This window comes from Aptenodytes patagonicus, chromosome 1 (assembly GCF_965638725.1).
Source record: "Aptenodytes patagonicus chromosome 1, bAptPat1.pri.cur, whole genome shotgun sequence".
Lineage (NCBI taxonomy): Eukaryota > Metazoa > Chordata > Aves > Sphenisciformes > Spheniscidae > Aptenodytes > Aptenodytes patagonicus.
Window position 1 is genome coordinate 166565408 of NC_134949.1, and position 25924 is coordinate 166591331.

General features: G+C 60.2%; 2 protein-coding genes across 2 annotated transcripts; one reads left to right on the forward strand and one right to left on the reverse strand.

Moving 5' to 3' along the window:
* Positions 1-7304: 7304 nt before the first annotated feature.
* On the reverse strand, positions 7305-10743 carry ZIC2 (Zic family zinc finger 2). The gene is made up of 3 exons (XM_076328929.1): positions 9732-10743; positions 7770-7933; positions 7305-7568 (listed from the first exon to the last, which is right to left on the reverse strand). The coding sequence occupies exons 1-3, from the start codon at positions 10741-10743 to the stop codon at positions 7305-7307; spliced, it is 1440 nt and encodes a 479-aa protein (XP_076185044.1).
* Positions 10744-20509: 9766 nt separating this feature from the next.
* Positions 20510-22994, forward strand: ZIC5 (Zic family zinc finger 5). The gene is made up of 3 exons (XM_076337452.1): positions 20510-21341; positions 21423-21812; positions 22762-22994. The coding sequence occupies exons 1-3, from the start codon at positions 20510-20512 to the stop codon at positions 22992-22994; spliced, it is 1455 nt and encodes a 484-aa protein (XP_076193567.1).
* The last annotated feature ends 2930 nt before the right edge of the window (positions 22995-25924 follow it).

Below are 25924 nucleotides of genomic sequence, written 5' to 3' on the forward strand. Positions count from 1 at the left end.
CTCACAGCTGCAGGCAGAAAAAAAAGGTGTTGCGGTGTCAGCCAGAGGTGTTCAGTCTAATAACTCAAGCTGTAAACTGTATCCTCTAAAATTACTTACGTAGTAAATCACTCAGGGGTTAAAAAGTAGACTGGAAAGTGTAAGGGAGGAAAAAAAAACTTTTAGAAGTTCCCTTCATGAAAATTATTTGTAATGACGGGAATTAGGAGTTTAATATCTCCCTCATTTTCTTACATGTCAGCCTGATACAGTTAATTGCCCCTATACAGCCGACGGTGCTTACGCTAGGTCGTCCGCGAAGCGACAGAAACTTGAAACGCGTGTTTGGGGACAGCTATTTCATTGACAGCTTTACCCGCTTTACAGCTAATTTTGACCATCTCGAAGGGCAAAAAAAAAAACCCTTTCCAAGCGGCAGCCGGGGCGGCGAGTGATCCTCGACCATTTACCGCCGCAGCGAAAAACCCTCCGAAAGGAGCCTCCTCCGCCCGCCCGGCCAGGCTGCTCCGCACAGGCGGGGAAAGCGCCTCTGCAGTGCCTCTCTCCCCGAGACAACGGCGTTTGTCCATCTCTCCTCGCCTGCCGTAGGTGTATCTAGCCTGGGAACAGCTGGGAAATGCGGAGGCTTTGAAGAGAGAGCTCTCTTCCAGCTTCGCTGCCGGTTTTGCCGCACGGTCCGGGAGAGGAGGAGGAGAGAGGGAAAAAAAAAAAAAAAAAAAACAAACCAAAAGAAAACCCAACCAACCCAACTCTGCAGCGTTAAGGTGCGAAGGAATGAAGCGAGAAATGAAGCAGGAATCCGAAAGGTGGATCCCGGGTCGAGATACCGCCTTTCGGAAGAGCCTTCCCCGCTTCCAGCAGCGGTTGCCTTCGCTGCGCCGTCTCATGGAAACGAGATGCGGGCGGTGGCTTTCTGGGGGCTGCGCCTCGGCTGCTGGGGAACGTAACTTGCTGGAAAGATTTCCAACGGGAGAGAGATTCAGCGGTTGGGGAAAAAAAAAAAAAATAAAATGGGGTAAAATAAAATAAAACAAAAGAAAAGAAATTAAAATAAAACCGGGGGAAATTGCCCTACAGAGGTCAGCAAATGTTTACGGTGGAAATAAGGAGTCAACAACAATTAAAATCTGGAAGCCACGTTCATTAGTATTCAGGACGTAGGATCTAGCTTTTATGTTTATCTTTCTCCACGGATCAATATTGTAGCAGCATGTGCCGGGAACGAGCAGAAATCTGGCCACTGCATGTGGCTGACCTTTCCCTCTCTCCCTACAGGTCAGATCGTCTTCATCAAAACAGGTCAGATCGTCTTCATAACTATCATCACCTAATGCGGCCACAGCCACGGCTCTCATTAAAACCGGGAATTAATCTAGGGGCTGTGACTAAGAATCAAAGGAGAAGGGCTGTTTGCCCACACAGAGGAATTAGTGCTCCAGGAAGGGAAGGAAAAAAAAAAAAGTTGGAAGGAAAATTGCTCTTTTTTTTTTTTTCTTCCCCCCGCCGCAAACAACTGCTTTATATCGAGATCCAGACCAAACCCACGCACACGGGCGCGCACACACACGCACGGACCCCGTCTCCTGCGGGGGCTCCGCCGTCAAGAGCTCCCGCCGGGCGGCGGGGGCCGAGCTCCGCCGCCCCCCCGGGCCGGCCCGGGCCGGGCCCCTGCCCCCGGGCCCGTGGGACGCCCCGGCCGCGGCCACCCACGGACCTGCGGCGGCCGCGGCGCGGCACGGCTCCCCCACGACACCCACGGCCGCGGAGCCCCGCGGGGCGGTGTCGGGTCGTCCGCGTCCCGCGGCGGCCGACCCCGCCTGCCCCGGGCTGGGCACCCCGGGTGCCTCCGCGGACCCCACGGCCGCCCCCAGCCCTCTGCGAGGAGCGGTGCCGCGCGTGTAAAACACCCGCTCAATCACTTACTGGCGCTTGAGTGACTTCGCACTCCCCTCCCCCGCTTCTGTTGCCCGTTATTATTTTTTTTTAACACCAAAAGAGCGTCCTTCCCCCTCCGGGACGCAACAGCTGGCTCTCGCGCGTGGGGCGGCGGCGCGGCGTGGGGGCCGCCGGAGAAGCGCTCGCTCCGCGCCGGGTCCCGCCGCTCGGGAGCGCGGCCCCAGTTCCCCCCGCAGGCGTCATTGAAAAGCACTTGGGGCCACGGGCGAGGGACGCGGGGGAACCTGCTCGTGTTTCCTGCCCTGCGAGGAAGTGGGATCGGCGGTCCGTTTGGTGCCGCGCTTCCTCTCCTCGGGACAGCAGCAGGGCAGCCACTTTGAAGTATTATTAAATAAAGACATTAAATCTCTGGCGAAGGTCCTCCCTCCCCCGGTCGTCTTCTCCTTCTTCTTCTCTTCTCTTTTCTTCTTTTCTTTCCCCCCAAGTATTAAAGGCAGAGAAACCCTCCAGCCTGATCGGGGCCACAAATAAATAAACAAATAAATAAATAAATAAAAGGGAGAAAACCCAAAGCACTGGGGAGGAACTGCAGTTTGGGAGGGAGGGGGGCACCGTGCCCTGCAGGGTGGGACAACAGTTTTTGCTTGCTCTGCTGGTAAAATGCGGCTCCTTCCCCAGCCGGCTGGCTCGAGGAAAAGGAAGAAAAAAGAAGAAGAAGAAAAAAAAAGCAAAAAAAAAAAAGGGGGGGGGGGGGAAGCGACCCACGAGATTAAAAACCATCAACAAAAAAACCCAACCATGCATGGAGATGAAAAATATACGTACCTCGCTATGGCCGTGAGCACGTCTAGCGTGCACGTGTGGCTGGGGAGAGGTTTGGGGGAGCCTGTTATGTCTTCATAGCGGGCAGGAAACGTGTACGAGTTTCTGAAAACAAAGGGGAAACTTAAAAGGCTGTTAGAGGTTTGGGGAGGTCTGCCCAGAGCCAAGCGGAGCGGCTGCAGCCCCGGCTGCTGCCCCCCGGCTGCCCGCGGCGGGGGCTTGGCCGGGCAGGGGCAGCCCCTTGCCCGCTGCGGAGCCCCGCCGGTACCGGCACCGGCGGCGGCACCTCCGGGCTCGGCAACCGCTCCGCGCTCGGGTTCGGGCCAGAGCTGCGGTATTTTGTTTTATTTCGGTTTGGGCCGTTGTCATCTCTGTCTGTTTGGTGGGAGGTTGGTTTGCCTTTGGGTTTGCTTTTTTTTTTTGTCACCACCGGCTCGGACACAAAGCCGCTAGAGCAGCCGAACCAGGTGAAGAAGAGGGTTTCGTTCGGTACAGGCGGCGGCGGCAGCTAAAGGCAGGGCAGAGCCCCGAGCGGCGAGCTGCCCTCCTATCGCGGGTGCCTGGGGCAGAGCACAACTTGTTTTATGGACGGAGCCTCAATTTTTTTGGCTTGGGAGGAGCGCGTGAGGAGAGAGCAATTCCCAGGGAAATCACTCCGCCTTCTCAGGGGGTCTCCAGGCAGAGTTAGGAGCGAATTTTATGATTAATAATAATAATAATAAAAATTAGAATTAAAACCACCACTCCACGCTGCTTTTCACGGTAAATGAAGAGTCACGCCGCTGGAGGAGAACCGGCCCATGTGGGGCTGCCGCAGCCGGGCACTGTTGTCCCAAGCGCGGGGTGCCGGCGGGAGGGCAGCGCCGTGCCCCCCACTGCCCACCGGAGGCGGGGGGGAGCGGGGCCGGGGCGACCCGGGAGCCGTCGGGGCAGCGCCGTCGGGGCGTGCGGGCCGCCGGCCGGGGCACGCCGCCCGCTACGGCTGGGCACGGGGCGGGGGGGGGGTGTCGGGGGAGGGTCGGGGCTGCCGAGGGAGCCCCCGTCCTCCCTCCAGGTTGGTCCCCAGGTTGCCTTCAGGGCCGGGGCGGGGAGGTTTGGAAAGCTCAGGCTCAGTGTGGGAGACAAAGGGAGAGAGATGGGGGGTGGGGGGGGGAATTGGGGTGAGGGGGCGAGGTGGAGGAAGGAGGGGGGGCAGGAGGGTCGCAGAGGAGGACTCCGGGGCCAGGGTTCCCTGAGCCCGGGCCACCCGCGCACAAGGCTGCGAGGCGGGTCTTGGCTGCCCTCCCCCCCAAAAAACCCCAACCCCTGAACCCGATGAATTACCGCTCTCCCTTAAGCGTGGCAGGGCCGGGCCGGGGTCAGGGCCCGGGGGAGGCGGGCGGAGAGGGGCTGGGGGCTGGATGCGCCACGGCCAGGGTCAAGTTCAGGGCCAGTCCAGGGAGGACAGGGAAGGGGGGGGCCTGCTCACGGCCACGGCCGCCGCAGCCCCCTCCCCGAGCCTGCCGGAGGAGAGGCATCCCTGCCCGGAGGGAGCGGGGCTGCCCCTGCCGCCACGCGACCTGCGTTTTGGCCTGGGGGGGCCGCCTGCTCTGCGCATCCCCGCTACCGGGGGTCGAGGGGGGATCACCCCTGGGGCTCCCCCGAAGCCAGAGCGGCTCCGAGGGGAGAGATAAGGGGGAGCCCAGCTCCGGGGCGCTTCTCGCCGGCCGGCGCAGAGCCCGCCGGGGCGGGGGAACCAAGGAGCGGGGGTCGCTGCCCTTGGGCAGGGCTGCCCGTGCGCCCCCGGGCCCGGGAGGTGATTTGGGCAGCCGGTGGCCGGCAGGGGTGAGCAGCACGCGCCGGGCTCTGAAGCGGGCCCCCAATTTGGTACTTCGGCTGCGGGGAGGCCGGCAGGACAAAGAGGGATCCTCGCAGCTGCGTTTCCCACGGACCTCTCCAAGGGGCAGGCGGCATATGCCAATGATTTTAATAAATATTTTTTTGGCGTAATATTATTACCGAACATAAATTAGGTTTTAATAGCCGTTTGATTACCCGGGGAGCCTGCCGTGTGCGCGGGGATGGCCGCGCTGGGAGGGGCGCGGCCGCAGAGGAAGCTCCGTCTCCGCTCCGCATCTAAACTTCGTTGGCAGCGGCGGGACGGGGGGGGTCTTTCCCTCCCTCCTCCCCTCCCCCTGAGTGTAGGTAACCCCCACCTCCCCCCAGAAGCGAGCAGGGCCCCGCGTACCCTCATCGCCCCACCTATCTCCCCCACACCGGCTCGGGACACCTCTATTGCTAGTCGAACACGGGGGACAAAGCCCGAAAAAGCCAAGCCGACGACTGGCCCGGGGGGGGGGTGGCGATGGGGTCGGCCGGGTGTGAGGAGCAAAGGGCTCTCCCCGCCTGCACAAGCTGCCGCTGAAGGCAGCGCAGCCACCGCAGGGCGCTCGGAGCCCGGCTCACAGCGCTGCCTCTTCGCAGGGCGTATTTCGGTGGCTTGGCAAGGCCGAGCTTTTTCCACGATTTCCCGGCTGCTCTCACGCTCGCCTTAGGTGTCCCGGCGCGGCGGGGTGTGCCCGGGCAGCCGCTGCCTGCCGGCCCCGAACGGGCGGCTCCGCCGGCCGGGCCCCGACGGCGCCCGCGGAGCGCAGCGCCGGGCCAGCACCCCGCGAAAGGCATCGCCCGGCGGCTGTCCGTCCCTCGCTGAACACACCGGACAACCCAAACCGCTCCCTGGGCTAAAAAAAAAACAGAGGGAGAGAGGAAAAAAAGGTCGAAGGGAAACGTGAGCTCTCGGGAATCGCCACTTTCTCCTCTCCAGGGCTGGATGGAGGCTACCAAAAATACGGGGAGGCGCAGAAGGACACGATTTACGGCTCAAAGCAATCCTGCCAGAGCTCAGCGCCTGGCCATTGCCCCTCCACCTTCGTCCCGGAGCGCCCCGCTTTGTCACCCCATGGGGCAATGAGCTCCCCAGCTACACACGCACCAGGAGAAGAAGCGTAAGCCCGAGTAAGGCAGAAGGCGAAGGGAGCTGCGCTCTTGCCGTGTGAAGCTCTTCCTAAAGGAGATCCTGCCTTGCAAGTCATTTGGGGAATATGCAAGCGCTCACCCTTTTCTTTTAGCCCAGAGGCTTCCCAGAGTGTTTTGGGTTTTTTTTTCCGGACGGGGAGCCCAGCTGGAAGAAATCCTCGTGTTCCAGTAACCGGCGGATTTTTTAAAAGCATTCGTTTTGCAGCCGCCGCTCAGCCCCTCACATGTGTTACAGCAGGTTTCGAGAGCCCTTGGCATAAAAAGGAAACAGCTCGTGCAGTTTCAACACGTTTTATTATATTTCTGTATGCATTACTCTCAAAACATATCACAAGAAATGATGAAACCACTTAAACCTTCAAATAAAAAATCTGAAACAGTTTATGCTCACAATTGTACATATTTATAGTTAAGAAACATTCTTTATAAATACTGTTTCCTCTGTAGCAAGTTAATACCATAATTTAATTACAAATGGATAAATATGGTAACAGGTATTTACAGGAGGAAGGGTGTTATTACGGAAAAGCTAACGGCACGACGTTTATTTTTCCTCACAATCTTCCGAACAGGAACTAACAAATTGAACTTGCAAAAGCACTAAAACATCACATGTAAACCCAGCTAACAGAAAAAATACATTCACAAGCGTTGTTGTTCATGTGTGTGTCTGTGAGTAACAGAATGGAGACTTTGGCACGGTTTTTCTTCCCCAGTCTATAGTTGAAATGCAGTTTACAATCAAGTTGCCTCTTAAAAAGGAACACAATATTCAAGATATCACAATTACAAAAGAAACCATTTTTTCTTCCACGTTACTTTTTTTAAAGGGGTGAACTAAAAAAGGAGGAGAGAGGGAGGCGGGGAGAGGGAGCGGGAGAAAAGAAAACAAGTCCATCACTTTCTCGGGGAGGGAGGTAGAGGGAAAAAAAGAAAGGGGGGGGGGGAGAAGAAGAAGAAGGGGACCAATCCGCGGTTTATAAACGGGACGAACTTCTATACACCAAGAATCCAGGAAAACTTCGTTCCCCACCTCGCCGGAGGAAGGAGAGGGCCGCTATGTACAGAGTTCGTGGGGCGGGAGGGCGCTGGCTGCTCCGGGCGGGGAGGTGCAGGGGCCGGAGGACTTGGAGTCTCTGATCTTTTGTCTGGAGGCTCCGGAGGGAGAGTTTCTTTCCGCCGGCTTGAGAAGCTTTTTGCTGGGTGGTGTGTTGGTGGCGTTTGGGGTTTTTTTTCCCCTCTCTCTCTCCCCTTTCCGTTCCTCTGTTTATTTACTCATTCTCTTACATTTTTCAGCACGTACTTTTATAGAATTTTTTTTTTCTGGTTCAAAATGTTCTCAAAAAGAAAAAAAGAAAAAATCCAACGAAAGGAGACCCGAAGGCGGGAGGGGTGTGGGGAGATAAAGGCTCCCCCGTCCCCATCCTGCTCGGCCGTCATTTCGCTGCCAGCGGGTGCGGCGGCATCTCCCGGCGCGTCTCCGGCGGGCTCGCTCTCTCCTTCCCGCCGCTACCGCCGCCGCCGGGGCGGGGAGGGCGCGGCGGGGCCGTGCAGAGCAGTCCGGAGGGGCCCTACACGTACCACTCGTTGAAGTTGGAGGAGAGGCCGCTGTGGCCGCCGCCGCCGCCGCCGCCGCCGCTGCCGCCGCCGCCGCCGCCCCGGTGCACGGCGGACACGGCCGCCGCCGCCGCCGCCGCCGCCGCCGCCGCCGGGGAGAGGTTGCTGGTGCTCTGCGACTCGGCGCTGGGGGACACCAGCCCCGGGGGGGTGGAGGACTCGTAGCCGGAGCTGGCGGCCGGGGAGGACTCGGAGCCTTGCGGGGACGACTCGTGCACCTGGGGGGCAAAGGCAACACGGCCGGGTGGAGGGGGGACGGGGAGGCCGCCGCCGCCCCCCGGGCGCGCCCCCCGCCGCCGGCCCGGCCCGCCGCCGCCGCCGCCCCCGGGCCCCGCGCCCGCCGCCCGCCGCCCCGACGGGGCGCCCGGTGCGGGGCGGCCGCCCTCCCGCCTCCCGCCGCCGGCTGCGGGGCCGGGTACCTTCATGTGCTTCCGCAGGGAGCTGGGGTGGGTGTAGGACTTGTCGCACATCTTGCACAGGTAGGGCTTGTCCGAGGTGTGGACGTGCATGTGCTTCTTGCGGTCGCTGCTGTTGGCGAAGCGCCGGTCGCAGCCTTCAAACTCGCACTGGAAGGGCTTCTCCCCTGCAAGAGAGCGGCGGAGCGGCGGGGTGAGCGCGGCCGCCCCCGCGCAGCGCCCGCGCAGCCCCCGCGCAGCGCCCGCGCAGCTCCGCGCCCGGCTCCCTCGGGCTTTCCCCCCTTTCCTCGCTCCTCTCGGCTTCGCCCGCTCCCAGCCGCTTCGCCCAGCAGCTTCCCAAAGCAAGAGGCCGGTTTTGCCCCGGCCCCCGCGAGGCTGAAGGGCCGCGGCGCTCCCGCTTTGCCCTGCAGCGAGGCAGCGCCCGTCCCCCGCCTGGTTTTCCTACCAAACCCCCCCCACCCCGGGCACCCCCGGCCCGGCATCCTGCCTGCGGACGGTTTTATCTCGACCGGTGCCGGACCCGACAGAGATTGAAAAAGAAAGGAGATTAAAAAAAAGGGAAAAAAAAAAAAAAAAAAAAAAAGCAGCATCGAGCCGTTTCGCCTCGGTACCAAATCCGCTATCCTGTTAAACTGGAAACCATTACCGACAGATTTAAGGCCGGGCAGATTGTTTCGTGTATGGATATTCGAGATAAACGCACATCCGCTGGGAAAACGAGACGTCTGTAAAATACTTCATTTAATTTTCATAGGGATTCCTCTCGCCCGGCTGCCAGGACTCCAAATGCCGGGGAGTAATTTGGAGGTGAGAACTCCACATCCCCCCGCCTTCGGAGGGGGAAGCATTTAACATTAAATTCCATTAGCACCTAAATTGTTTCTTAAAGACATCCGCTCAGACACAATGACTTCAGTGCGGGCATCTCATGCAAATACATTTCTCAAATTTTAAACCTTGTTAAAGCTCGTCTCGCACCTCGCATCGGGCTTAGCACTCGAGAAAACAATAGGCCTCGAGATTTTTAGCCTTTCTCCGGGTAAATATTTAGAGTGGAAGTCGCTAAAATATTTGGCCGTCTTTTATGAAATAGTCTGGCACGGTTCGAGCCGGCAGGAGTGGTAAATGAATAATAGATGAGGCGGGAGGATGCGTTTATTTTTGTTACCCTTCGGCTCAGGCGATTTTCCGTCGGGATAAGCCTGGGCTCCTCCACCCCTCTTCCACCTGATTTGGGTGGAAGTTTCCGAGCCTCAAATCCTCTGTTCCCTATTACATAATTTAATAAACTGTTGCAAAAGAACCTTAAATCACCCCGAGTGAGACTTTAAAAACACTTTTTTTTTTTTTTTTGGAAATGAGAAAATTTTATTGCCTTGCTCACACCATTTAAATTTAATGGAAAGCATTCCCAGAAAGGGACGTTTTGCCACTTCCAACGGGATTTTGGACTAATGGCGGATTTTGCACGTATTTATATAGTTTCTCTCTCTCGGTATCCATACATGAAAGCCATGCTCACAAGCGCTGAAGTTAAATGCCAATACGTTGCGCGTTGCAAACGCATAAGGCATTTTATGTATGTGTACATATATATATATATGTATACGTCTTCCCGTCTTTCAGCAGGACGGCAGAATTTATTTTGCGCTGTATTTTGCGTTTCTGCCGAAAGACCCCGCCGAGCCTCGGCAGGAATCTACATCGCTCACCCCACAAATTAAAAGAAATCAGTAAAATGTCCTTTCGACATCTGGGAAGGGGAGGGGGATGCTGGTGAGGAAGAAACCAAAACAAACGCAGCCGTGTGATGGAGCGGGAAAAAAAATATTAAACGGGATCCTTATTTTCTCACTCTCATCATTTTCTCTCTCTCTGCCCGAGCCTCCATCTCTATCTGTTTATACATACATATATATAGGCAGGGGCAGAGGGGGGGAATCTGCCGAAAGAAACCCGAATTACCTGTGTGCGTCCTTTTGTGAATTTTGAGGTTTTCTGATCTGGCGAAAACTTTTCCGCAGCCGGGGAAGGGGCAGGGGAAGGGCTTCTCTCCCGTGTGCACTCGGATATGATTGACCAGTTTGTATTTCGCTTTGAAGGGCTTGCCTTCCCGGGGACACTCCTCCCAGTAGCAGACGTGGTTGCTCTGCTCGGGTCCCCCAACGTGCTCCACCGAGACGTGGGTGACCAACTCGTGCATGGTGCTGAAAGTTTTATTGCAACTTTTTTTGGGGTTGTTCAGCTGCTCGGGGTCGATCCACTTGCAGATGAGCTCTTGCTTGATGCACTGCTGCCGCATGTAGCGGAAAAAGGCACCTGGGTGGTGGTGGTGGTGGTGGGCTGCCATGTTCATGCCCATATTCATATTCATGGGGCCGTACTGGTTGTGCAGCTGAGCCGCCGAGTAAGGGTCAGTCCTGGGGCTGGAGACCTGGCGGTACTGATCCGACCGGGCGAACACCTCCCCCGGCAAGCCCAGGCGCATCTGCCCGTTGAGGACGTTTTGGGAGGCGTGGGGGCCGTGCTGGTCGTGGATGCCCGGGAAGAGGAGGTGGCTCTGAGCGTCCGTGTGCGGGTGGTGCAGGCTGCCGGCCGCAGGGCCGAAGATGCCGTGCTGCCCGCCGGCCGGCGACGAGTCCCCGAAGCCGCGGCTGCGAAACAAGAAGTCCCGGGTGGAGTTGAAGGGCGCCCCGGAGTAGGAGCCGACGTGGGCGGCGTGGGGCCCCAGGGCGGCGGCGGGGTAGCCGGGCGCCTGCGAGGTGAACGCCGAGCTCTGCCCGGGGGAGAGGTCGTGGGCCCCGGCGTTGAGCTTGAAGGCGCCCATGTGCGCCGCCGCCGCCGCCGAGTCCACGAAGCTGTTCTGCGCCGCCAGGCTCAGCTCCCGGTCCTGCATCTCCGCCGCGGCCGAGTGGTGGTGCCGGGCGAAGGTGCCCACGCCGAGGGCCGGGAACTGCGGGCCGGCGTCCAGCAGCATGGTCCGCGCCGCTCCGGGAACGCCGCCGCCGCCGCCGCTGCCGCTGCCGCCGCCCCGCTACCGCCGCCGCCGCCGGGCTACCGCCGCCCGCCCGGCCCGGCGCGGGGCCGCCGCCGCTCCGCGCCGCTTCCCCCCGGCAGCCGCCGCGTCCCCCCGCCTCCGCCGCCGCCGCCTGCGCCCGCGCCCGCACCGGCCCGCTGCCGCTGCCGCCGCCGCCGGAGCCGTATCCGGAGCCAGGCAGAGCAGAGTCCAAAGGCGAGCGGAGAACCAAAGTGTATTAAAGGAGCTGAGGCGGGGGCGGGCAGGGGAGGGGAGGGGGAGCAGGGGAGGGACGGGGCTGGGGACGGGGACGGGGGGGGCAAGGCTCGCCTCGCCGTTCCCTGCGGCACACACGCACGCACACGCACACGCGCACACACACACACACACACACACTCACACACGCCGCCGCCCCCCCCCCCTCCGCTGCCACCGGGATGTCAGCGCCGCCGACCCCCGCCCGCCCGGCCCCGCGCCGCTCCCCGCGTGGGCCGCGGCCCTCCCCGCCGCCTCGGGCCCCCCGCCGCCCCCGAGCCCCTTCTCTCGTTTTATCCTCCGCCGGGCATTAGCGGTGTCTCTCACGGAGGAAAACTTGCAGCCGCGGGTTCCCACGGAGCGAAGGGACCCGGGGGGGTGCCCCGCGCCGCGCCGCCCCCGCCCGCCGCCGCGGAGGGGCGTGGGGAGGGGAGGGGGGGGAAGAAGGGGGGTGCCGGAGGCGGATTAAAAACAATAAGGGCGGCAGTGGGGGTGGGGAGGGGCGGCGGGGGGCGGGAAGGGGCCGCGGAGCGCCGGGGCCGGAGCGGCGCGGCCGGGGCGGCGGAGTTGCAGCCCTGCTCCGCCCGCGCCCTCGCTCCCTCTCGCTCCTCTGTTTATTTCGGTGGGCGCTGCTGAGGCGGCGGCTTTTTATTTTTCTCCCCCTCCCCTCCCTCCCCCTCTTTTTCTGCCCCTCCCTCCCTCCCTCCCTCCCCCGGCCTCTCTCCCTCTCCCCGCCCGCACTGCCGGCTCCTCTCCCAACGCCGCCTTTACCCGCCGCCCGGCCGCTCTCCCGGCGCCCGCTCATTGGCCCGAGCCGCCCCGTCCATCCGGGCGTCCCCGGCCACCGGCTAATGGCGGCGCGGCCGCCCCGCGCCCTGCCCGCCCCGCCGCCCGCCCCGCGCCCCGCCGCGCCGCCGCCGCTCGACCCGCGGCCGCCCGGCCCCCGCCCGCCACGGCCCGGCCCGGCCCGGCCCGGTCCCGCTCGGCGCCGGTGGCCGCCTTCAGCCCGGCACAGCCGGCGGCTTTTTTTTTTGGGGGGGTGTCGCCCCCCGCCTCCCCCGCGGCGAGGGGAAGGGGTGGCGTGGCGGGGGGAGAGGCGCGGCGAGCCACACGCACGGAAAATATCGATGTGCGCTTGGCCATGCGATCCTGCCTCGGGAGGCAAACAAACAAAGCGAGGGGCTTAAAACATAAACAGGGGGTTGGGGGGAGGCTGCCGCCTTTTTTTTTTTTTTTAGGTGGTGGCGGAGGGAGGGAGGAAATCGTCCATCCTGCAGCCCCCTTCCCCCTTTTCGGCTGAAGCAAATTAAACCCATGATCGATAAAGCGAGCGAGGGGGGAATCAAATAAAAGTGACGTTGGCGGGGCGACGGCGGCTGGGGGGGGGGGATAAAATAAAATAAAAAAGAAAATAGAAGAGGGAACGGCCGCCCTGGTTGTTTGGGCTTTTAAACCACTTGTGCGGGAGCAGAGGAGTCGATCTGCATGTGTTGTGAATGTGCCTCCGAGAGCAGATGCTTTAGGAGTTTTCCCTTGTCCCTTCCCTTTCTTGAAAAAGAAACAAAAACAAAACCGAAAAGAAAAAACCCACCCCCAAAACCCACCCTGCCATTGTTATTTGGAAACCGGATTCTTACATGGCAGGGATAAAAAAGCGTACAGCCAGCACACACACACACGCCCGTGCACACACACACAGAGCAAACAGTCCCCTTCCCCTCCCCCTCCAGTAAATACATGTCTGGCCCCTGCTTCGGTTTGTTTTGTAGCGCTGAAAAATAATCATCTCGGGGCCAGCAGCTCACCGAAAATAAGGCTTTGTGAAAATTAAAACCCGACGTAACATTTGTCGTCTTAACCGTCCTGCACTTAACCTTGCGTCTCGATCCCCACCGGCTCCGTGCTTGGCGGGAGAAGCAACCCGGAATACAGGGGTTTGTGTGGTTTGGTGGGGCTTTTTGAAATTCCCCTGCGGCATTCCTCCTGTGACTCCTCGCGGCATTAAATCCCGCATCAGGCACAGGCACGCTCAAACCTGGACCCAGCTTCCGAGCAGGGATTTTACAGCGAGAGAAAGAGATACAGACAGACAGACAGACAGATAGACGGGCGGAAGGAAGGAAGGAAGAAAGGAAGGAAGGAAGGAAGGAAGAAAGGAAGGAAGAAAGGAAGGAAGGAAGGAAGGCCACCAGCTAGGGTTGTCTAAATAAGGTTTTCTCCATCACTGTCACTAAATAGTTAAAATATTTCCAAGCCTGTCCGAAAGTGGCTGAAATGTGCCAGTACCGGACATTACTTTTTGCACAAGGCGAGGATTTATTTTGGGAAGAAGTGGGATTCCTTCTAATCCGAAATGGGCATTAGAAGATAAACTGAATATTAATACAGAGCTACACCTCTGATGCCAACAGCCCTCTCCTCTTCACCACGCTGTCACTCGGTCCTGTCTTTGCAGGCAGGAGTGTCTGCTCCCCAGATACTGCCTTCCCAGGCTGCAGCTTGGGAGCATATGCTGTCCTTGTCCTGACCCCCCAGGCTCCCAGGGACAGACCACGAACAAATTCTATTTTCCTTCCCTGAAAGGTTCCTGAGGCAGAGGTCTGAGAAGTGTTCTCCACCGCTGCTGGGGATTTCGAGAGCCCAAGTTGGGAGGGGAAAGCTTGGTCTCCTGCATCGTCTGCCTCCGGATTAGTGAAAAAAATCATACGGACAACTAGAACCTTGAATGCACTTTCTTTTTTTCCTCCCAAATTTAGAAGAAGTTACTACATCTGAGATTAGAAAGGGAACCAAAATGTCCAGGAAAATTCCCAGTTAAAAATACTGTTTTGAGGGGGAAAAAAAAAAAAAAGTGAATGTTCATGCAAATACCTACCTTCTGGATTTTCACCTTGTTCTTCTTTCTTCCCTCTCTCTCTTTCCTTTCCTTCCTTCCTTCCTTCCTTCCTTCCTTCCTTCCTTCCTTCCTTCCTTCCTTCCTTCCTTCCTTCCTTCCTTCCTCTTTCTTTCTTTTCTTTCTTTCTTTCTTTCTTTCTTTCTTTCTTTCTTTCTTTCTTTCTTTCTTTCTTTCTTTCTTTCTTTCTTTCTTTCTTTCTTTCTTTCTTTCTTTCTTTCTTTCTTTCTTTCTTTCTTTCTTTCTTTCTTTCTTTCTTTCTTTCTTTCTTTCTTTCTTTCTTTTCTTTCTTTCTTTCTTTCTTTCTTTCTTTCTTTCTTTCTTTCTTTCCTTTCTTTCTTTCTTTCCTTTCTTTCTTTCCTTCTTTCTCTCTCTTTCTTTCTCTCTTTCTCTCTTTCTCTTTTTCTCTCTTTCTTTCTTTCTTTCTTTCTTTCTTTCTTTCTTTCTTTCTTTCTTTCTTTCTTTCTTTCTTTCTTTCTTTCTTTCTTTTTCTCTTTCTTTCTCCCTTTCTTTCTCCCTTTCTTTCTCCCTTTCTCCCTTTCTCCCTTTCTTCCCCTTTCTTCCCTTTTCTCCTTCCTTCCTCCCTCCCTCCTTCCCTCCCTCCCTCCCTCCCTTCCCCCTTCCTCCCTTCCTTTCTTCCCTTCCTCCCTTCCTTCCTCCCTCCTTTTCCTCCCTTCCTCCCTTCCTTCCTACCTCCTTTTCCTCCCTTCCTTCCTCCCTTCCTTCCTCCCTTCCTTCCTCCCTTCCCTTCCTCCCTTCCTTTCCTCCCTTCCTCCTTTCCCTCCTTCCCTTTCTTTTCCTTTCTCTCTTACTCCTTTCTTCTCTTTCGTTATGCCTTTCTCTTTTTTTTCCTTTTCTTTCCTTCTTTTCCTTCCTTTCCTCCCTTTCCTGCCTCCCCTCCCCTCGCCCCGCGCTCTCCCCGCTCAGCGGCGCCGGCACCGGGGTGCTTTGGGGGGGACGCGGTGAATTCCAGCCGGAGCCCCCGCGGGCTGGCCGCGCTCTGCTATTCTTTCAGGGCTCCAGCCCTACTCTCTCTGCAGGAAACAGAGGAGCCGATCCAAGTTCAAAGTCACGTCGCCGTCCCTCCTAAGAAGTGCTTTATTCCCCTCCGAACCGCAAAACGCCTTTCCCCCATGTCACAGGGCAACAAGGGAAGGGAGCGAGGGAGCGGGGGCAGAGGCGCCGGCAGCCAGCCCCGCACTCGCCTGCCGGGCCACCGCCAGAAAGGCAGCCTTCGGCTCCCAGCGGCTTTCGAGGCAGGAAAGCAAGCGGTCACCCGAAGTCAGTGCTAAACTGCTTTATTGAAAAGAAGTTTGTCAACAGGTTTCTGGAGGCGCCAGACCTGCAGAGCAAACGTCAGCCTTCCCGGGAAACCGTTCCCCTCCTTGTAAGTTTTCCGAAATTTTCTTTAAAACTGCTCTGCTCTTATTCTTGCCGGCTGCTGAGGCGGGGGGAGCTGGGGGGGTGGGGGGGGGCGGGGGTAGGGACGGGCGAGAGCAATTTCTTGCTTCCGCTGGACTGCATATACCGCCCCGGCCTTCTAGCCCCTTTCCCCGGGAGGTGTCACCGCCCCCGGGCCGGGGGTGATGGGGGAGGCTGCTCCGCGCTCCCCCCCCCCCCCCCTCCCCGGGCAGCCGAGGGTGCCGCGGCGGGGGGCGCAGGCTGCGGCGGGGCCGGGGGCTCTGCCCGCAGGAGGATGCGGCGGGCGGCAGCCTCGCCGGGGAAAGAGAGGCGGAAGGGCCGACCGGGAGGGAAGAGGGGGGTCTTTCCCCCCAAATTCAGCCTTGGCTTCTCCCCGGAGTAACGGGACGAGGTGCGGGGCGGGGAGGGGGCGTGCGGCCGGCCCGTAGCCTGGGAAGAAGGGGCCGATTGAGCAGAATCACTTGCAGCGTTGTCTGTATCACAGACACTCATAAATTCAACAAGCTCATCAACAGGATATTAAGTTGCAGGTTACCTTTGATGGTGCCGATCCGAGGCACTTCTAGGCCGTTCGACCTATGACCCGTGAAGACCACATGTGTTGTGCTGTAGCCTCCCTCTGTAAAACACGCTGCGGGACAAAAGTTCTTTGTCAGGCTCTACCGGCAGCGTAATGTAAAAGAAAAAGGGGAAATAATGAAAATCTCAGCCAAAGCTGTAACTTTTAAAAGCCTTTTAAAAAAAAAAAAAAAAACCCAACAAAACCACAAACCCAAAAACGCTAGGCACGGCGGGGGCAGCAGGAAGGAGCACCTCGCTTTCGTGCCATTAATATTTATTGTTCTCTCAGTTGCACTTACACATATAAAAAAAGAAGTTGCCGTATAAAACCCCGCGCTCGGCGGTGATGCCGTGAGGCGGAGGGGGCGAGGAGCAGCGCAGCGGTGCTTTCCTGGACGGGAACCTCGGCCGAGCGGCAGCCGGTGCCTCCGCCCTGCCCAGCTGCCGCTGAGGGACGCGCAGCGCCGCGTACTTTGCGCGCCCCGCGCTCTGCCCCGCTGCGGGCCTCACTCCGCAACCGGCGCAGACCCGGCGCGACGCCCCCAAAATGGGGTCTCCCGCAGCACCGCCGAGTTTTATTAGATGCACCTTTTCCCGCCTGGAGATGCCCACGTAAACGTTAGAGGCAGGGGAGAAGCTTCCCAATAAAGCGCGGTGGACTCTGTAAGACAATTTATGCTGTCATTCATAAATAACAATGCCATATGGTAACCATATTGCTTATACAAGTAAAGCCGTCAAAGTGTCACTATTTGATTTATCTCAACAGCTTCTTCCAACGGTGACGTTCAGCTACAGAGAGAGGGGAAGGGGGGAGAGAGAGCAGAGCGAAATTTGGCCTGGGTTTCCCGAGGCCGCCTCTCTCTTCATCTCTTCCTCTCTCTGTATGCATAAATATATATGTGTGTGTATATATATACAGGAATGGAAGGGTGGAATTTTTTGTCCTTATTTTGTTCCTATTTGAGCAAACCCCCGAAGGGGACGTGCGGGGATGGAGCCCGCTTTCCCTGGCGAGGCGCGCACTGAAAACGCCGGCTCTGAAACTTTAGCAGACGCCCGCAGGTCCCCGTCCCGAATGTGCGGCGGGTCCCGGCCCCGGCAGCCCCGACGGCCGCGGCGGCCCCGACGGCGGGCACGGTGCCGGCAACCTCTCGGGGCCGTGTCCCAGGTCTCGGGCTCCCACTTGGGTGCATGAGGCGACGAGAACCGGCCGTTTATTGCGTGCAGGAGAAGTTTATTTTTAAGGGCATAAAATATCCATCCCCTGGTCCCCCCCAGAAAGGAGGGGCGGGGAGCCTGGCCGCCAAATCGCCCCTCTCTCTCCCTTTCGAGACCGCGGGCAGCCACCACCCCCCGCTCCCGCCCGGGGTCCCGGTGCCTCCGTGCTATCCCCCCAACGGGACGGTGAGGGGGGTGCCGGGGTTACTGCCCGCCCGTTTCGGCCGCCGCGGGGCTGTGACTCGGGGCGCTCCCGCCTGCTGCCGGCCGAACCCAGCGCCGGCCACGAGTGTTCGCGGGGGGAACCGCGCCACAGGCTGCCCTACGCCGCAAGGCAGCCCCGCGAGCGAAGAAAGCCACCCGCGACGGGTCGGGCGGGTGGTAAGGTATTTTAGCAGATTTGGGGAGGTTTGGAGGTCTTGCCGAGAAAAGCGGCAATCGCGCTCACTTTCTAACGGTTCCCCAGAAGAATGTTTTACACGTTATAAAATATTGCTCCCCGCTCCCTAACTATCAATAAGACGTGCATTAAAGACGATTGTTTGTAAATGGTGTTCACGATCATTAGCATACATTTACATAATGCAGCCTACGGCACAACATTTTACAGCTAAACACCTCCTAAAGCCGATAGCCCGAGCTCGGTTTCCAGAGGAACCTTTACGAAATATATTTGAGGGCTTCCAGGCTTTCACCCCGCCTCTGCAGCCTCCCCCGGTGTCCCTTGGCGGGTTTGCCGACGAGCGGGGCACCGCGGGAGGGCTCCGCAGCCGGCTCCGCCGCGGGAGCGGGGCGCGGGGCCGACCCCCGACGGGCGCTGCCGGGGGTTTGGGGGGGAGGGGGGGAGGCATCGCCCGCCTCCCTGCGCCGCAGCCCCCCAGCGCTGCGGCAGCCCGGGCCTGAGCTGGGGTCGGTGAGTTAATGGGCTTTAAATTCCTCACGACCCTTTTGGAGCTGGCACTGTCCAAAATTGTCCCGGCCCGGGCAGCCACCTTCGCTTCCCGGCGTTTGCAGCGAGTCCTGAAAACGGGCGAATTTCCACGTGAGTCTCGGCCAACCCCTCCCTCCCCACAGTCGCAGGTCAGCTGCCTATTACCCAGCTATAAAATATTTTCTTTGTTTTATAGCCCCTCATAAAAAGAAATTGATCGGGGGGATATATTTGAATTAAGACATATTAAATCGATGACAGATACATATCACGCTGCGTTTAACAAGAGCGGGACAGGGAGGCGTGCGCAAGGTACCGCGTAGCCGCGATGCTGTTCTTCACCTCCACAGCATCTCCCATCAAACCATTACATCCCGGGAGCTCGGTCCAGCAACGCGCCCAGAATTTGGGGAGGGAGGAGGGCACGTTTTAGATGCACGTATAGAAATTATACGTATATACATACGTGTATAGACGTACGGCTAGTTTGCGAGGAGAAGTTTTTACTGTGCAATAAAACCAACGAGCAGCCCCTTTTAAAACCCGGGGATTATTTGTTCCCGTTCCTTGCCTTGCAGCATCACTGAAACCCCCACCGCGGCCAGGCGAGCCGGGAGCATCGGTTCGGCTCCCGGCGAGGCGGGGGGGCTCTGGCGGGTCTCGCTCCCCCTTGGGTGGGGAGGAAGCCGGGGCTCCCCGCGGGGCCGACTCCTGCGCTACAGCCCCTGCCCCCCTTTTGGCAGCCGTGGGTCAAATCCTGCGAGTTTTCTCCACGTGAGTAGAGGGGGAGGGAGGAGGGGAGGGCTGGAGCCTGGCCCAGGAAATGCCGGACGAGCACGGGGCTTCCCTTGGACGTGGCTCGGCAAAGGGCAGCGGCAGGGACAGGCAGATGTGCCTCGGTCAAAGGGATTAGGCGGCCGGGGAGGGCCGGGAGGTGTGTGCGTGGGGGGGGGTGTCCGCTCGCAACCCCGCTTCCTCTCCCGGCGTGGCGGAGGAACGTCCCCCGCTGCCCCGCAGGCAGGGAAGGACAGGCAGCCTGCCTGCACTTTCTAAGGAGCGCGGGAGCGCCAGGCGTTCCCAGGGGGACCAGCAGTCTAAGGAAAGCAGATGACATGTCAATAAAGGCAACCTCTCCTCCCGCAGCCTCAGAGAAAAATCACGGCAATGCTCTTTTCCCCCTCTTCGGTCGGCAGGGAGATCCCCGAGCCCGTCTTTTCGGCACCCCCAGACGGCAGCATCCTCCTTTGTGCGGGAAGGGCGGTTTTGGCGCTCCACAAAGCGCTTCACTTTCGAGGACCAACACGCCCCGCACCCCAGGGACGGTCCCATCGCTCCCCCCGCCCGCCCCCCACCTCTGTCCCCCCCCAGGGGAGCCCCCACTTTTCCTGCCTTTTCCGTCGAGGGCAGCAGCTCCTGGCAGACACCCCCCGACCGGAGACTCCCCCATTTCCCAGCCCACCGCACCCCTCCCTCCTGGGCGTCCCAAAGCTTCGAGGGGCGCGGGGCGGCTCTCCCGACGGGGCGCCCCGGGAAGGAGCTGCGGGGCACCTCGGGAGGAGGAAGCCCCCAAGGAGGCGGCTCCAAGGAGGCTCCCAAAACTTCTCCCTAACATGTGCTGCTTGCCTGCACCCCGGCTGCTACTCATTTATTTTCTAAAGGAAAGGAATCCCCCCCTCCCCCGCCGCCGCCTTCTTTTTAGGAAAACGTTGGCCGCCTTCCCCTAGTGTTGCCTTCAGTCGCCCGCCTTGGGCATGAGTACACACGGCCTCGGCCTCGCGTGGGTGTGCGGGGGGGTGTGAGGGGGTGTGCTGCATCAGGGCGTGCTTTCCCGCCTCATCGATGAATGAATGATGCTCAAAAAAAAAAAAAAAAGGAAAAAAAAAGAGAAAAGAGAAAGAAACCGAGCGCAGAGCCCAGCAGCAGCGCCGCGCGTGGGCTGCTCCGAGGCGAGGAGAGAAATCCCGCAGCCCCGCAAACGTAAACACGGCGGCGCAGCGCCTCCGAGCAGGGCGTCCCGTCCAGCGCCGGGGGAGCGGCGGCTGCCGCCCGCTGCCGCCCGCTGCCGGTGCGGGGGGTGTGTGTGTGTGGGGGGTGGGGTGGGGTGGACACACGACGGCGGCGGGCGCGCCCCGTCGGGCCCCGCGCGAAGTTTTGCAAGTGGAACTTCGGGGGGCGGCGCGGGGGGGGGTGGTGGTGGTGGCGGGGCGGCGGGGGCGGATCCCCGCTGCGCCGGCGGCCTGAAAGGGAGCCAATCGCGCGGCCCCAGCCGCTGCCAATCATCGGGATCCGTCCAATCCCTCCGGTGCCGTGTCCGAGCCGTATTTCCCACCGCGCCGCTGAAGTGTGGTGAGGGCTCTGCCAATCGCGGGCGGCCAGAGCGGGGCCGGGGATGCGCGGAGTTAGGAGCGCAGACAAAAGAAGTTAAAGAGCCGCTTAATATATACATGTTTTTGAAGGCGGGTAGAGGGAAAAAAATAACAACAGCGAGCGTAGATGGGCTTGGCTGTGTCGTTATGGAGCCCCCTTTGAGCAAGAGGAACCCGACACTGAGATTAGCGGATTTGGCAGCGGCTCAGCCCCATCCTCACCAGAACATGACAGGCTTCCCGGGGCTGGGGAACCACCACGTCCACCCCCACCACGCGGCCCACCTCCACCCCGGGGACGCGGGCGGCGACCCCGGCGGCGCCCTCACGCCGCTCGGACCCGAGCACATGGCGCAGCCCGCCGCCCTCAAGCTCACGCCCGAGGCGCTCACCGCCGCCGCCGCCGCCTTCGCCGCGCCCGCCGCCACCACCGCCGCCGCCGCCGCCGCCACCGCCGCCGCCGCCACCACCGCCGCCGCCTACGCGCCGCCCGCCGCCGCCCTCCCGGGCTACCCGTCGGGGGGGGCGGCGGGCCGGGACTTCCTCCTGCGGCGGGAGCTGCCCGCCGCCGCCGCCGCCGTGCACGGGGCGCTGGGCGAGCAGCACCCGCCCGCCGGCTCCCCCCACCTCCCGCACCCGCCGCCCCACGGCGTCTTCATCTCGGCCGCCGGCACCTACGGCGCGGCCGACGGGGCGCACGCCGCCTTCCCGCCGCCGCCGCCCGGCGAGCAGGGCGCGCCCGCCGGCCGCCACCCGCCGCTCAACGGGCAGATGCGCCTGGGGCTGGCGGCCGCCGCCGGGGAGCTCTACGGGCGCGCCGAGGCGCACTACGGGGCCGCCGCCGCCTCCTCCTCGGCGCTGCAAGGCTACGGCTCCGTCAACCTCAACCTGGCGGCGGCGGCGGCCGGCCACGGGCACCCGCACCACCCCCATCCCCACCACCACCACCATCACCACCACCACCACCATGCCCACGTCGGGGCGGCGGCGGCGGCGGCGGCCGGGGCCTTCCTGCGGTACATGCGGCAGCCCATCAAGCAAGAGCTGATCTGCAAGTGGATCGACCGGGAGCCGCCTCCCCCTCCTCCGCCTCCGCCGCCGCCACCGGGCGGTAGGAAGCCTTGCTCCAAAACTTTCAGCACGATGCAGGAGCTGGTGAGCCATGTCACCGTGGAGCACGTCGGCGGGCCCGAGCAGAGCAGCCACGTGTGCTACTGGGAGGAGTGTCCCCGCGAAGGCAAGCCCTTCAAAGCGAAATACAAACTCATCAACCACATCCGAGTGCACACGGGAGAGAAGCCCTTCCCCTGCCCCTTCCCCGGCTGCGGGAAGGTCTTCGCCCGCTCCGAAAACCTCAAGATCCACAAGCGGACTCATACAGGTGGGTGCCCCCCTCCCCCGCCCCGCCGCCTCTGTAAGGGTTTTCGTCCTTTTTCTTTCTTTTTTTTTTCCCTTTCCCCCTCTTTTACTCCTCTCCTACGCACCGCCGGACATGTGACTTTTTCATGAATAAGTAATTCGGCAGCATACGGGCCACGCACACACAGCCACGCACACGCACCCGGCCCCTCTGCTCTGCACACGTGTGTGTGTGTGTCCGTCCCCCCCCCCCGCACCTTGGGCAGCTCCCTCCCCACCCCCTCCGCCACCCACCTCCCCACACCCCGGCACCACCGGATAAATACACCGATTAATAGATAACGCGGAGCCCGGGGGGAGATAAACAGCAGCCCCTGCGGAAGAGCGAGGAGAGGATGAGCGCCCGCCCGGCCCGGCTCCCGCCGCCCCTGCCCGGGGCAGCCCCGGGGGCTCACCCCACGGCTGGGGAGAGCTGCGCGGCGGGCCCCCCGAAGGACGGCGGTTCTGCTTTTCCTGCCGGCTCTGCCGGTGGGGACGGAGCCGGGCGGGGGGCGCTTGGCTCGGCGGAGATGGGGCCGCGGGGGCTCTTGGGGGCGCCGTTCCCCTGCGCTGTGGGCGGCGGCGGCGCGGCGCTCGGGGCTGCCGGTACTGCCGGGGCTACCGGGCTGCCCCCGCTACCGGGGCTGCCCCTGCGACCAGCGCTGCCAGGGCTACTCCCGCTACGGGGCTTGCCCCCACTACCGGGGCTACCCCCGCTGCCGGGGTTGCCCCTGCTACCGGGCCTACCGATGCTGCCGGGTGTGCCCCCCTGCCGGGGCTACCGATACTACCGGGGCTGCCGGCGCCGCCGCTGCTACCGGGACAGCCGGCACTGCCGGGGCTACCGGGGCTGCCCGTGCCGCCGGGGCTGCCGGTACTGACCTCGCTCCCGAGGCTACCGGCGCTACCCGGGTTGCGCCCGCCTCCGGCAGTGCCCGCGGAGCCGGGGAGGAGGGCGCAGGGCGGGGGAAGGCGCTTGATGGAGGACGCTTCCTTCTCTTTGCGGATCCGAGGAGGAAATTTCAAAGCAGCCCCGGCTGCCCGGCGGGACTTCGAGGAGCGGGAGCTGCGGGAGGAGGGAGCAGCACTCCCGGGGGCGCCCGGGGGACAGGCTGGGCCCGCTGCGGGGCTCCTGGAGGGGCTCGGGCTTACGGGGTGTGTTTGAGCCTTTGAGTCTTTTTTTTTTTCTTTCTTTTCTTTGTTGTTTTTTTTTTTTTTCTCCCCTTTCTCCTCCTTTCTCGCCACCCCCGAAATACGCATTTCGCTCGGGGTGTAAAAACTCTGCCGAAAACGAACGAAGCCGGGATTTATAGTGGTAGACAAATATTATTCCTCGGAGGACACTTAAGGAAGTGGAGTTGCCGTAATTGCTTTCTTGATTTATTGTGTGCTTCTCGGGAAGAGAAAAGCGGCGACCGTGCAACGTGTTGTTCCGATGTAAAACCAAATGGCCCATGGCGGAAAGGATTATAGATTTTTATCTCCAGAATATGTCAGGCATGACCCATATGTGGCTGCGGAGACCTGAGGATGCCCAGCTCTCTGCGCCCAGAGCCGGGGGGGGGAGATGTCTCCTGCGGGGGGGCTGACACATTTTTTTGGGGGGGTGGGGTGGTGTTGTTAATGGCACCGCGGAATGAGTTAAATGCTGGAGGCCCGTGTTTTTGTCATCTAGCCGTTCCCATCTGTCTTGATTTGGAAAACAAAACTTCACCGCGGACCTTTCTGGGCTCCTCAACTCCTTCCCCATCCCAGCTCCGAGGGGGGGAAAGGAACGAGTCCGGGGGAGGCTTGGGGGGGGGGAGGGGAATTCAGCGGGAAAAGGAGCCCCCCAAAATAACCTAAATATGCATCGGGCACAGTTTGCAGCTCTGAGCTGTGGTCGAGCGTTGCCCGGAGGCCTTGAGTGGGGCATGGCCCCTTGCAAAGGATATTTGGAGGAGTTTGCAGCCGGGGGCTACCCGCAGCTCCCCGGGGGCCGCGCACCCCTCGAGGAACGAGAGGGGGACCCTCTCCCCCGGCCCCTCGAGGGGTGCACAGCCCCCGAGAGGGTCCCCACGCGTAAGCCCACGGGGGAAGGCTGTCCCCACGCAGAGGGGGCCGTTGCAACAAACCAGCCCTTGGGGCTCGGGGTGGGGGACAACAGCCCCCTCGAATGACAGCTCGGGGCACGGGAGGGCGAAGGGGACGTGACTCTTTCCCCACGCACAGCCCTCGAGTGGACGAGGGATCCCAAACCTTCTGCCCGTCCCTATCAGATTAATTGCTGTAATTTTGCCGCCTCAGCTTTAATTTAGTCATGTGCAGCCTGGGAGAAGGAGAGATTTACAAACTATTCGGGCAAACTATTATGGGCATTTTTGGGGGGAGGGGGGAAATAATAACACCGTAATCGTATCATTAGGGGATTTTGCGCGTTTCTGGTAATCCTGCAGGGAAGAGAGTATGTCGGTAATTCAGGAGGCGTTTGCTTGCTTGTTTTTTTCCCCCTTTTCCTCGAAAGCATCACCCCGGGAGCTGCACATCGCGCCCTTCGCTTCAGCCCCATTTTGGGGACAAATCGCTGTCCCCACTCTCGGCGGGGGCTGCATCCCAACGGGGACCCCCCCCTCCCGCAAAATCGCTGCCCTCTCACCGAAGACAGTGCTCAGGATCGCCAGGCTTCCTCCCGAAGATTCCTATCCCCCCCCCCCCCAAAAAAGGGTGACCCCAAAGCTCCTCCGTGCCCCCCCGCCGCCGGCACTGCTGCTGCCGGGAGGAGTCAGGGGACGGCGCCCGGCATCTCGCCCCCTTCCTTGGGTTGAAACCACCTACAAATGGTTAAACTCTGACGTGACGCCCTCGTCAGCGAGCCAGGGACGCTCCGGGACCTTCCCCGCTCCTGGATTTGTGTGGAATTGGACCGTCGCGATCCGGAGGCCGGCTAGGAGGAGCTACCCGGGGGCCGTGCACCCCTCGAGGGGCCGGTGGGACCCTCTTCCTCGGCCCCTCGAGGGGTGCACGGCCCTCGGGAGGATGCCCACTCGTGAGCCCACGGGGAGAAGCACTTCCCTGAAGCCCCGGGCGGGGGGGGGGGGCGGGGGGACGACGCGGTTTAGGCAGCGGCTCCGCGCCCGCTGCAGCCCGGGGGGCTCCGAGCATCTCTCAAGGGGGGCTGCGCTCGGGGCTCCGCGGACCACCGCCGGCAGCGGGTCGTGTGAGCCTGCACCCTTGGGGTAAGACAGATATAAACCGGACAAACCCTCCAGTAGATTCGCTTTGTTTCTTCAGAAAAAGCAAAACAAAACAAAACAAAACCAAAACAAACAATAAACGAAGCGACTCGAGATTTGTCTCGGTGGGAGTGGGAGCGTGCGGGGGTTTCCGTGCACGTGAAAACTCCGCTTAAAACCCACGAGATTTTCTTAACATCTTCTCTTTTTTTTTTTTTTTTAAAGGATAAACTTGCTCTTTCTAGTGCTACCACTTTGCTGGTAGGTGAGCCGATTTTAATTGAAAAAGTTGACGCGTAAATAGGCTGCGGAGGCACATGTTTCTGTAGTAACAGCCGAGAAATAGCTAGTTTTAAAAAATAAAAATAGTTTTCTTTTTCCATTATTATTTTGCTAAACATGATACGATTTTACAAACGGAAGGAGCAGTAAAAAACGCCTGGTGAAAATTAGAAAATGTCCACCGATAGAGCTGCTGAGTTGCTATTTTCGACAGCTCAGAGCAAAACAGATCTGAAAGTACGCATCAGCCATGCCTAAACCGACAGCTTTAGCGACAGCTCAAGAGTCGCAATAGTCGTGACAAGGATTATCAGTGCAGGTCCGTCTGCGCCGGGCTGACATGTAGCACGGCAGGGAAAGAAAAAGTTGCTGTAAGAAACTCCAGTCCGTGTGCAGTACAGGGATCCGGCACATTTTTTTCCCCTGGTCTCTCAGCGATAAGGCATTTACTCAGCCCTGTTCGGGAGCTATGGGGAAGGGTCGATCCGGGGCACGGCTATATGTACCAGAACATACATGTCCCAGGGTATGGTATGTCAGGAGCGGGTGTGTGTGTGTGTGTGTGTGTGCGTGTGCGCGAAAGGTACGGCAGGCAAACCCG